The sequence below is a fragment of the Culex pipiens genome, chromosome 2, assembly GCF_016801865.2.
Source record: "Culex pipiens pallens isolate TS chromosome 2, TS_CPP_V2, whole genome shotgun sequence".
Taxonomy (NCBI): domain Eukaryota; kingdom Metazoa; phylum Arthropoda; class Insecta; order Diptera; family Culicidae; genus Culex; species Culex pipiens.
In genome coordinates, this window is record NC_068938.1 from 164,135,394 (window position 1) to 164,147,719 (window position 12,326).

The window sequence follows — 12,326 nt, forward strand, 5'->3', positions numbered from 1 at the left end:
ATACGAGAGAAAATTTGTTTGAATAATTTCTGATGAGACAAATACTTTGTAGATTTGGCAACCTTGTTAAGGAGGTATTAGACTACAGCAAACAAACTCGCACTTTTTCGCGTTTGACAGTTTGCCAAACTCGCAAACAAGACAACATGTATGCAATCTGACGTTTCTGCAAACAAATATGTTGGCGAGCAAACAACGCAGACAAACTGTCAAAATGGGCGAGTTCATTTGTTTGTTTGCCGTAGTCTAATACCTCCTGTACGACATATTGCCACTTAAGTTGGATTTATGGAATTGTTAATGACAGAATGTTATGTTTTTATATGTTGAAGGGTTTGCGAAAGGTAACAATCGCCATAAAATTGTTTTAAATCATCTATAATTCTTTAATTTTTTACTGAATTCTTTACCATTTACAAATAGTTTTGAAATTTTAAACTCATGATTGCAATTTTTCGATTTTACAGCGAATCTTGTGATATTCTCGAATAAGTTTTAAAACACTGTTCAATGTCTAAAAAAACTTGTGGTAACATTAAACCGGTATAAACATTATTTAGCACAATACCTTCATTTTTGAACTTATTTCTTCGCTTTTATGATTTAATTCTTTAAAGAAACGATATTAGGCTACAACATTCCAAATAGGTAAATTAGTATCTGTTTCAAGTTAACTTTTCGTTTAGGTTTTATTTTTTTTAAATAGCACAAGCAGAAAGATAAACAATGCTTAATTAGTACAGCAGCTATTTTATGAGATTTGTTGTTTGAGAATTTGATTTATAATTTCAAAGTCTAAAGATAGGTTAGAAAAAAAAATTTAAACTTCGTTTGCTGAAAATTAATATTCATAATGTTTATTACAAAAAGGAAAAGTTTGTAGCAAAAACTATTTCAAAGTTACTTTTAAGTTGTTCTCCTTCTGAAATTTTTAAATCACTTTGAAAGAAGTCTGTCACACTTACAAATTGTGATTATTGTAATGTATGCATTTGGGAACTTGATCTCAGTGAAACAAATCAACTTTAGAGTTATTTTTTCGACTGAATAGAAGAGAAAATGCTTAGCGAGTTCAGTTGGGTAAGAAAGAAAGATGTGTAAGTGTTATCTAAACCCGCGTTACATAATCCAGCGCAAGTTCGTACTCCAAATGTAATGCTCCCTTTTCCCACATCCCAAATCTCTCCTCAGATCTTACCTTGGAGGTCTTGTCCTTCAGCGAGATGACACCACCCTCAATCATCTCATTGTACAGATCGTTACCCTCGCGGGTGCGCTCGCCGACACCGGCAAACACGGAGTAACCACCGTGGGCCTTGGCAACGTTGTTGATCAGCTCCATAATCAGTACGGTCTTGCCGACACCGGCACCACCGAACAGACCGATCTTACCACCCTTGGCGTACGGGGCCAGCAGGTCGACGACCTTGATTCCGGTGACCAGAATCTCCTGCTCGACGCTCATCTCCACGAACTCGGGAGCTTCGGCGTGGATCGGGGCGGACAGGTTCGTCTCGATCGGGCCGCGCTCGTCGATCGGCTCGCCGATGACGTTGATGATGCGGCCGAGGGTTTCGGCACCGACCGGGATACGGATGGGCGATCCGGTGTCCAGGACACCCTGACCGCGCACCAGACCCTCCGTACCGTCCATGGCAATGGTACGGACGGTGTTCTCGCCGAGATGTTGCGCAACCTCCAGCACCAGACGGGCTTGACGGCCCTGCACCTCCAGGGCGTTCAGAATCGGCGGCAGATTGTCTTCGAACTGGACGTCGACGACGGCACCGATAACTGCCACAACCTTACCCTGGGCGACGGCAGCTGCCTTAGCGGCCGTCTTGGCCGCATAACCGCGGGCCAGCACCTGTTCGGCACGGGCCGCCACGGTCAGCGCGGTTTTCATCGAGGAAAACATCTTGCGGAACCCTTGCGTTGTCCTTTTTCACTTCACTGGCCGATCTCTGCTTTTTTTGGATCGTCAGCCTAAAAGAAAGAAAAACCCGCAATTAGAAAGAACCGACTCCAAGGGGGCACGAAAGAAGAAAAAATCCGCCGCCGGAACACACAATTATCTAACATGGAGGAAGGTGATTACGCAAACCTTTTTTCCTCTGTCTCTCTCCCGGCGGGGCTCTGTCTCTCTCTCTCACTAGCAGCAGCAACGGCAGGCACACTTACCCTTATGACATTCGGTCCAAAAATGAATCTCGCGAAATGCTCGTTCGTGTGGTCTCGAGGCTGGGCAGGTTGTGAGCGAGCTGAGAAGAGAACCGGGCCCAATCTCCAAGATGTCGGCCGGCCGGGCAGGGTTGGCGGATTTGGCTTGAGAGGGGATGTCTGTAAAGAGGTTGTGAAAAGTGCTGTGCTTGTTTAGAAAATACTGAAGATTTTACAGATTGTTGTGAAAAACAGAACTGAGAAACAAAGAAGCCCAATTTTTTTGAAAAATAATTGAAAACATGTAATTTTTCAAAAAAGATAACAAACAAAATTAGTTAAACAAATCTCAAGCAAATCTGCTGTTCCATTTTTTGTTCTGTGTCCAACATGAAAAATCTGTACCGCACTAACCTATCTGTTCGGCTGGCAGCTTTGTCATCGAGAGAAATTGACGAAGAGAGAAATGTGCAGAGAGAACCAGCAGCTAAAGTCGATGAAGCAACTGTCAAGGGGGGAAAACGCGACAACACTTTTTAGCTCAAAATTAGTTTTGCGGGGGGCTTTGAATTCTTGAACAGTTTAGTTTAGGGTGATTAATTTTTTAAATCTTTTCTTGCATATTTTGAACGCTAAAGCGGCATCCATGAAAATATGCATAATATTAGGATGCCCACTGGACTATTTCTTTCGAGGATATATACTCGATTACAGTTGAAAGCGCCTTTCAAAAGCTGTAAAATTGAATGTCTAAGTACTGACATGTCAACATAAGGCGCTCGATAAAAATTAATTTTATTCCTAAGTTCAGGCGCACTTACTATTTTAACATTTTGCGCTTAAAACACAAAATGCGTTATGGATGGCTCCTAAACGAACAATTTAAAGAAAAATACTGATAATGCAATTCACAACTGCGGCGAAATCATGAAGTGCCATTTTTTTTACTTACCTCAATTTTCAAATTAAGTTACTGTCCAGACTCGTTTATCCGAAGGCATTGGCAGAATTTAACTTCAATCGAATCAAGAAATTTTTTTGTCTTATTTTTGATTGCTCCTAAATTACTCTGAAGTGATTTAAAATTTTTAAATCCAAGATGACGGCCAAAATGGCGGTGACTAAATAAAAGATGGATTTTGTAATTTAATAGGCAATCAACCATTCAAATTTGGCTAAAATGCGGTCACAGAATTCAAATTTGATGTTAAAAACAAGAAAATTAAAAAAAACGAAAAAAATGTTGTTCGTGATTCGATTATCCTAAGTCCCATACAAACCTTCGAATAATCAAACTTTGGATATTCGAAACTTCAGATAATCGAGTCTGGACCTCGGTCTAGACTGTATTAATAATATAACTTTCATTTCCTGTTTTTTTGTTATATTTCTTGGATTTATAGAATTTTATTAAGTTTCAGTCCAGACTCGATTATCCGAAGTTTGATAATCCGAAGGTTTTATGGGACTTCGGATAATCTAACCAACATAACAAAAAAAATTCGTCAACATCAAATTCGAGTTTTGTGACCCCAATTTTGTTAAATTTGAATGGTTGATTGTTAAATAAATTACAAAATCATAGATCTAGGGTTTTTTCTCAAAATTTATTTTCCCTAAAAGAGCACTCAGCTAGCAAAATCTAAACGTAGAAATATTTACCCTCCCTGCAAAGGCTTATAAATTGATCTCAGTTGAAAGGTTCTCCAAATCTCTGAATTGCAAATGTAACACAAATTGAATTGAATAAATCGACGCCAACATTTCAAAAAGCATCATGTACAAACCATGCGTTTTGAGATAAACGCATTTGAATGTTGAGCATCCATTTTCAATTCCCATTTTAATATAAAAGCAAAATAAGATGTTCTAATAATAACAAACGATGAAAAACGTTGCTTTCATTGATACTTGATCATCCAAATTCAATAAAACATTATTTCCGTCGTTTTATTTAAGAAAAACAAACATAACTCCTTTCGAAATCACCAACGTCTATATCACCCTGCTGTCATTGAGGGGAGCGCTTTGTTATGATTCGTTTTTCTTCGCCGAATGTACATGGCGCTTTGTTCATGATGCTTTTTTTTCGTCACGAGGTTTATGTAGTCTTTTGTTTGACAGGTTGACAGGGCTATATAAACAGGGACTGCTGATGGCAGAGATTTTGTTTATGTTACTTTATTTAAAATCATGATTAAACAGACTTTACTGAAGTAACTTTTGCTCATTTTTGGTGGAGAGGTAGCTTATTAGGAGTACTTTTAGAATATGCAATAACCCAGAAAGTGTCGAAATGTACATGATGCCTTTTGAAATGTTACCGTCGAAATTACAAAATGCTATTTTTCAATATTTCAAAACACCCATTTTTTCCACCAGCTTCGATTTAAAAATTCTAAAACACTTTAGAGTAGATGAGGGGCATATCCAAGCTCGACAATCAAAAACAAGACAACGATAAATTTTTTCGTGATTAGAATATCTGAAGTGGAAATTTTCCATGGTTTCGGATAGTCGAGTCTGGACTGTTATTAAATTTCTTGATTTTCTTAAGAATTCTAAAATTTTCTGAATTTCTGAATTTTACGTTTTTTTTTAAACTTTCTGGAGTTTATAAATTTTTTGATTTTTTTTTTTATTTCAAAACAGAGCGGATTCGTTTATTGGAATTTTGCTACTTCAAATGTGCACCAACCAACTTATCGAATCCGGATTCGCTCATTCGAATGCAGTTCTGTTCGAATTATCGAATCCTCTGCTTCTTATTTTTTTGAATTATTTGAATTTCTTGTTTTTTTTATTTAACTGATTTTTGATTTTTGTTATGATTTTTTTTAAATTTATGTAAATTAGGTGAACGGCATGTATTAACGTCGTGCAAATAATATCAGCACTTTGGCGTTCGATTACAGCTTCTAAAAAGTGTTTTAAACTCGTTTCAAGCAATAAATAGCTAAACGGGAAGTGAGCAAGCTAGTTTCTTTCAATACATTTTCTTTTATTTCTTGATAATTTTAAGTTTGGTGATTTTTATTGAATTATTTTTTTTTATTTTTTTAGAATTCTTGGATTTTATGAAATTTTTAAATTTCTTATAGTTTTAAATTTCTAAAATTTTCTGAATTTTAAGAAATACCGCTTTTTTTTTATTTCATAAATTCTTAAATTTCTTGAACTTGTAAATTTCTTGAGTTTTATTAAATTATTTGAATTGCCAGACTTTTTTAATTTCTTTAAACTTGTAATTTCAATAATTTCTTAATATTTTTAATTTTATATTTCCCAAAAATAAATATGCATAAAACTTTACTATTTTACTTACTAATTTGTTACAAAACTTTTATAGCTCAGAAAGCACGATAACGAGTATTGCTTCCACGCGATTATCAATTCCTTTTTATAGCTCCGTAGATCATTTGTTATTTACAGGTCACTAATCTATTAATTGTTTAGAATTTGAAATCTCGTCTATGATTCACTCGAACTGAATAAATTACGCAGAGTTTATGTATATTTGTGGTTTTATCTTTCCACAGCCGGCTGTCTAAGATTAAACCATTTTCGTATAAATTGTTAGCAGATAAACGGGAATTGTCTCAACAGCAGCATCCGATTGCTTGCCTTGAGAATAATACATCACCCTATAAACAAAACGTATTGATTCTTGGGTCACATCATCATCTTCTATGATGAATCCTGACCATAACCCTTTCCTACTAACATAATCCCATGTAGGAGTAGTTTTTCCGGCACACGTGGGGGTGTGGATATCGTATAGAACCCACCCTTGGTAGCAACCTGTGCATACTAACATTCCCGTCCCGTCCCCTCGAGATCTACAAACTGACATGGCGGGCGCCGTTGGTGGCCAATGACTGTTGCCTATTCGCACCAGCTCTAGTTTTGATGATCTTGATGTTTTATCTTTTCTGCGCATTCATACATGCTGTTGATAAGGGAAACATTACTAGATTGTTGAAGCGTGTGATCTGTTGTGCTGATAGGAAATTACGGTCCTGTTCAGCAACGGAGAAGGACAACCATGGGTGGTCTCTCATGCTCATGCTCATGCTCATGCTCAATTTGTTACAAAACTTGAAATTCGTGTTCCTGTTTCGGCTCTGCATCTTGAATTTCTTAAGTGACTCTTAGGTGGTTTTGGTGTTCCTCCAAAGAAGAGGAATTTTCGGATAAATAACATTTTCCTCAACGCTTAAGTTAGAATATCAACTTTATTGAAATTGGTCTATACTTAAAGCATTCAAGTACAGCTTAAGATTGATGATTTGCTTGAATACAGAATTAAAAATAGAAGAGCAAAAGAAGCCGGGCGCGACGATTCCCGTTCGCTTGCCCAGCGAACACACACCCTAATCTTCAAAATCTCTACTTTTTTTTTTATCTTTCTACAATTTTAAAGTGAAAGTAGAACGAACGAACACGTTACCTGTGTGTCCTCAGTGCAAATTGTAAAGTGGGTGAGAATCTCAAGAAAACGAACCCGGAACGCGCGAATTGCGGGGCCACCAGTCTAGCTGTCGTGCAGCGAGTTGAGCTTCTTTTCCAGCATTTTCTTGGAGTCGCAGAAGCCGTGCTTGGTCTTTCCGAACGAGTTCGGCCCAGAGCTGGTGGGCGTTTCGCGGCCAATGTTCCGCATCCTCATCCGGCACTCGGCGGGCATCTCTTCCGGTTCGTCATCGCTGTCGTCGGCGAATGCATTGGCGGTTGGCTTCAGCAGCTTCGGCTGTTCCTTTTTTGTACCGGACGCCAGCTTTAGCTGAACGGCGGATGGTTTCTGCTGCTGCTGCAGTTTGAAGCCGGTGGAGGTGGGTTTGGTCGAGGGGGGTTTCTGGAAGCTGAAACCAACTTTGGATATGACTGGAGGGGCCGGCGGAGCGACCGGTCCTTCGTTATCTGAGCCTTAAAAGAGAAGATTTCTCCATACATTTAGCAAGACGCCCTCCCGCAAAAGGGCACTTTCCACCTTCCCAAAATCATTCAAATCTCACCATCGCTGCTGCTGCTGCCGGAACTGGACAAGCTTCTCCGGTGGTCGGACTTCCGCTGCGACTCAGCGGCCTTCCTCAGCTGGGCCTCCTTCCGTTGGCGTTCCTCGTCTAGCTGGCGCAGCCGTCGCTCCACCGGTGAGAGCGACCGTGACCGGGACCTGCTTCTCTCACGAACCACCGGAGCAGGTTCACGGCGGGGTCGCGGCGGTCCTGTTTGTAGCAAGTTTGTGGACGAGGGGAAGCAGGAGGAGGAGTAGGAGGGCAAAGACAACTGGCAAAATTAAATATCTACGGTTCAATTTTGTTGTGTAATTCGCAGTGGCCGTGTTGCGTTACGTACGTTTTGCGCATTTAACCTGGCCAAAACACAGAAAATTTCCTTCCGCAACCGGGAAGGAACAAAGAAAAATGTGGAAAGAAGTTTTCCTCTTTCGCAAACACCAAATTTTACAGTACCTTCAGTTCGTTGATCCCAGCGGCTCATTGTGCAATATTGATTATGGTTTGATGATTGCTTACTAAAGTTCACTTTACAGTTAAGTTTGCTATTGAATTATACAATTTAATGGGATTTTATTCACAATTTCTTTTTGGTGTACGCAAAGGAGTGCTCGCCTCCTGATGATGGCCGAATCGATTTTAATTTTATTTTTGACAGCTGTGTTGGGTGACATTTCTCTTGTAAACATGAAAAGGCCTTTTTGATTTTTGCACGCTAAATTGAGAATATTAATAATTCGTTGTCATCCATTCTCACTTTTTGCTCAGATCAAAAAAGTTATTTTGCTTAGGGACGTACCTACTCAAAAGTCTATATCTTGACTTTTTTTTGATAAGGTCCTATAAACAAATGTAAACATTGAGTGTATCCCGCTTACTCCGATGGACTTTGACATAAGGTGTGAAAGGGATACACTCAATGTTTACATTTGTTTATAGGACCTTATCAAAAAAAAGTCAAGATATGAAACAGGGTCATTTTTATCGAGCTGTCAAATCGCAACATGGAGTTGAAGTTAAACTTTGTGGGCAGTTGCTGTGAAGCTTACCAAGGCGTTTCAAAAAGTTTAACTCCATGTTGCACGCATACACTCTCACTTTTAATTTCTCGACAGAGTAAATTTTCTAAACAATCTAATTTTGTGTTTTTTTTTGTATTTACAAGCACGAAAATATGGTACAGAGAAACCTCTTTTTACGCGGTGCGTTACGTTTTTCTAGTTTGTCAATTTCTCTGGAACGACGCAACATTTTTGCAATCTTTTAAAAGCAATTTGTAGGTTTTGTTCAGATCTACAAAACGCTTTTTGAAGCTTGCAAAAATATTGTATGGTTTTAGAGAAATCGACGAAATAAAAAGCGTAACGCCACCGCGTAAAAAGAGGTTTCTCTGTATTCACACATTCTGCCGTGACGTTACAACGGCTTGACGTTTTTAATTTTTTTTTTTTTTTTGCAATAACTCGGAAATTTCAAAGAAAATACCCCAATATTTTGACAGATTCTGAAAGTACGTTAAATTTTCCATAAGAATAAACATTGAGCAAAGGATTTAACGTTTCGGTTGCTGTTTTACGAGCGAATATGTAGCGTGACGTTACAACGGTGGAGAACTTTGTTCCCTCAATATTTTTTAGAAAAGGCTGTGATTCTGTTCTGATAATCTACATAAACTAGATCTTGTTATGTTTTTAAAAGTAAAATTGACTGCTGAATCGAATGCCATCACTGGTTTTTGAAAAAAAGACTTTTACAGAAAGGGTGTTCTGCTTGCGTTGTAACGTCGCGGAAATTCTCAATGCTGTATCTTTGCGAAAAATTGACCAATTTTGATTTACTCAGTTGCATTCGACGGGAAATTTATCCTACTTTCAGGATATTTGCGGGATATTATCATATTATTCAGCTTTGGAAAAATGGTTTCTGACCACCGGAGATATTCCGGGTTTCCAGAGGTGGATTTGAAGTGGTTTTTTGCTGATTGAGGTACCTGAAAACAGGATATTTCGGTTTATAGCACTTTTTATACTTCACTTCCTTCAAAAGTCAAGGATGTAAATCGTTGATTGTTTGTAAACGTTGGTTTTACAACCCTTAAACTATAAAGAATCCAATCACAACATCTATTTCGCCATTAAATCAAGTTAGAAAATTTTCCCACTGGTATACTAGCCCGGAGAATATGTCTATTAAGGTGAAATCGGAGTGCATCGGTTTGGGCTTCTTCTTACATGCATTATTCTTGCTAGTAGTCAGTAAAATCATTAGCATCATCAGCTTGATTCTTCTGTTGTTGTTTACGAAAGTAAATCTAACAAAAATCTGTTTGTTTTGTTTAATTTAGAATGTCAATATTTACAACTAAGATTAATTCACCTGACAGTGACTTGTTCCACTTAATTATAAGTTTAAATATAATAATAATAATCCAGGTCATATGATTTATGCAAGATCTCTAATCGAACGTAAAGTACTTATATGCCAGCATCAGGAGCTCGTTTGAAATACATGCCGTTCTCAAAATAATCCTTGAAAGATTACTTTGAAGAAAACGAACAGTTGCCTCAAAAAAGATCATTTTAGTGTTGTTTTCTATGTTTTTTTTTCTGCACTTTAAGAAATATTTATATGCTTTTGTATGCTATGGAAGAAAGTTAAAACCGACGACGTTAAAACAATAACATTTATTTATTTTTTCATTCAAGTACTTCTTTAAGCATTTTCGTTTTTTGACAAAAAAAATCGTTTAATTTCTGTGGGTTTTATTAAAAAAAATCTTCATGGAGATCATGCCATGTAAACACGACTTCTCCTTCACAGCATTCTTGACATGTTGCAGCCGGATGCGTCTTGCGTTGGTAGCCTCTTATTGAGCTTCTTCGTGAGGGTCACTCGATGGATAAGATCCTTCACGGCGTCGCGGTTCCTCCAGAGAGTCGTGGTTGCTCTTGATCTTATGTTGTTCAGGCGGTTCCATCGTGAAGTCTAACTCGAGGCGTACGCGGGCTTTCAGCTTGAGCATCGGAGACGATTCTTCATCCGGAAGGTGACCCTGGGCTTTTCCTGTCGGGACTATTTTTCCGTTTTGACCACCTTGGCGACGGGTCAGAGAGACTTGCCTGAATGCTTCGTCAAGCTTGCGCTGCTCGGCTTGGCTATTGGTTCTTCAGCTTTGCCAGTTCCTTCTCAAGCTTTTTCTATTCAGGCAATACTATCTCTGAAGATGGTCACTTTCTGCGGGGGTTCCTTCTCGATGCCTTCCGGTTCTTGTGCTGGTATTATCTGTAGCAAACCGATGCAAATCCTAACCACCTCGTTTGTGGAAAGCTGTAAAAAGGATTGCACAAATTAAATAAATATCGTATTTTCTATTTCTCCGTATTTACCTTTCGATTCTCACAACACTTCAATTTTGGTTCCGCCGCCAACTGTATCCGAAATAGGAACAGCCAATGCGGCCCAACACCAGTTCCGGATTCTGCCGCCAAGCCAAAGTTGCAAGGCGGAGATAGATATTTTTCCCGAATTCTTGCCGAACGACGAGGACGACGATGCTGGCCCTGATGCAAGTGCAAAAATGTGTAGCAAAAATATGTTATGCTTGAATGGGTGTAAAATATAACTAAAACATGGTTTAAATTGTTTATTTAATAGTTAAAACTGATTATGTTTGCGATGTTTTTTTTTCAAAATATGGTTTGAGGTGTTTGAACAAAGAAAAATTTCACTAATTAATTTTGAGAAACTATAAAGTTGGTATAGGGGAAATCTACCCATTTTAATCCTAATAAGCGGTCGTGTTTGAATGATGCTGGATAATCTAGAGTCTCCCTTGAATTTTACTAAAACCAAGTACACCAACGAGTAGAGCAAGTTTTTGTGAACATTTCTGTTTATTTTCACTTTCACTAAAAGTTATTCTATTTCTTTACCAAGCATTTAACAAAAAAAAATTCCCAAGGGTATTCTAATCGAGGCGAATGCATTGGGCCACGCCCATTTTTCTAATATCGGCTTAGTTCTTTTTTCTTCCAACACTCTGTCGAGTGTTGCCATTTGCGCTGACAGTTCAAACGAACACTCACGAAAAGTGGCATTTATAGGGAAAGTTTCCTGGCATCGCTGGCTGTGCTGCTGGTGGTGTTGACGGCCAGCCTTTGTTCTTTTTTGCCTTCGTCTCTCGCTCGGTTTTCTTCAGCCTTCGAGTGGAATGCAAAGTGAAAATTGAAACGTCAAACGACTTGGCGCGTTTGTTTTTTTGATGGCGCTTGCTAATTTATTACATTTTTCGGGATTATTCTTCAAGTGAGTGACTAAGTAACGGTCAAAAGAACATGTTGCCGGTAGTTGGAAGCAATTTCATATCTTAAGCGCCGTGAAAAAGTAAGCGAAAGTGAAAAGTTAATTTTGGCGATATTCATTAAGCGTTTGAGGGAGTCTCGTGTGTGTCACTGTGTGTGCCAACAAAATGATGAGAAGTGGTCTCGCAAAATACAAATTATGATCAAAAGTGCATTAAATGTGATCTTTTTGGCCAGTAAGTGGCATACATTTGCGTGCTTACTCGAGGCGGTGCTGTTGCTGGTAAGTTTATAGCCCAAATAGTATTTTTGGAGCTTTAATCGAGCATCAAACTCTCCATATGACGAAGATAGGTGTTTGATTGGAAAGGGTAGATTTCCCCTATGTTGCTGGCAACACTCATGATGCTCGCCAATGAATGTTTGAAACGATCTAACACAAAGGAAAATCGAAGCAAACTCCTGGTTACATATATGCCTGCTTCAAATGTGAGTCAAGAAATGATTATTTGAGGCTGTGTGTATAAAAAAGAAGAAAAGCAATAATTTTTCAAGTCGTGGGTTCGGAAAAAAACACAAATTGTGCTAAAAATACTCATTTTTGGGCATTCAAAACTAGTTCCCCGTAAAGTTTTCGTCAAATTTTAAAGTGCTTAGTGAAATGAGACCAATCCGTGAAGAAGGCATCAAAATATGAGTGAAACTAAAGCTGTGACCAAATATTAGAAGAAGATTAGAAAAGAGTGCCTACGAGATGAGAAGAAGAAGAATCCTGAAGAAATTTTGCTTGCTTCCAAATTGCGAAGAGTTTTTGAACATTTTAATTGAAAAAATGAAATAAAATAAATTGGAA

General features: G+C 38.4%; 2 protein-coding genes and 1 long non-coding RNA gene across 4 annotated transcripts in view; all 3 read right to left on the bottom strand.

The window, feature by feature from the left end:
* The window catches only part of LOC120418437 (ATP synthase subunit beta, mitochondrial), a 4,761-nt gene extending 2,428 nt beyond the window's left edge, over positions 1 to 2,333 (bottom strand). Inside the window, exons 1-2 of the mRNA XM_039580845.2 lie at positions 2,182 to 2,333; positions 1,199 to 1,986 (exon numbers count right to left, since the gene is read on the bottom strand). Of these exons, the coding sequence (XP_039436779.1) occupies positions 1,199 to 1,918 (720 nt within the window). The 5' untranslated portion in view covers positions 1,919 to 1,986; positions 2,182 to 2,333. The remainder of the gene's footprint in view (positions 1 to 1,198; positions 1,987 to 2,181) is intronic.
* Positions 2,334 to 6,376: 4,043 nt separating this feature from the next.
* LOC120418462 (PEST proteolytic signal-containing nuclear protein-like) lies at positions 6,377 to 7,822 on the bottom strand. 2 transcript variants are annotated; one of them, XM_039580895.2, is made up of 3 exons: positions 7,513 to 7,822; positions 7,173 to 7,443; positions 6,377 to 7,083 (listed from the first exon to the last, which is right to left on the bottom strand). In XM_039580895.2, the coding sequence occupies exons 1-3, from the start codon at positions 7,654 to 7,656 to the stop codon at positions 6,695 to 6,697; spliced, it is 804 nt and encodes a 267-aa protein (XP_039436829.1). In that variant the 5' UTR covers positions 7,657 to 7,822; the 3' UTR covers positions 6,377 to 6,694. The 2 variants fall into 2 exon arrangements, with proteins under 2 accessions (XP_039436829.1, XP_039436830.1); XM_039580896.2 differs by having other exon boundaries at positions 7,173 to 7,382; positions 7,629 to 7,821.
* Positions 7,823 to 9,940: 2,118 nt separating this feature from the next.
* LOC128093003 (uncharacterized) lies at positions 9,941 to 10,726 on the bottom strand. Its single transcript, XR_008212163.1, has 2 exons — positions 10,559 to 10,726; positions 9,941 to 10,499 (listed from the first exon to the last, which is right to left on the bottom strand). It is a non-coding gene; the product is annotated as an uncharacterized LOC128093003 (long non-coding RNA).
* Positions 10,727 to 12,326: the final 1,600 nt, after the last annotated feature.

Bases quoted from the DNA above. Each gene is read 5' to 3' on its own strand.
- LOC120418462 (XM_039580895.2), bottom strand. From the start codon at position 7,656: ATGAGCCGCTGGGATCAACGAACTGAAGGTACTGTAAAATTTGGTGTT. The intron at 7,444-7,512 runs GTACGTAACGCA...TAATTTTGCCAG, and splicing joins CCAGGTTAAATGCGCAAAAC to TTGTCTTTGCCCTCCTACTC. The intron at 7,084-7,172 runs GTGAGATTTGAA...TTCTCTTTTAAG, and splicing joins CGGCAGCAGCAGCAGCGATG to GCTCAGATAACGAAGGACCG.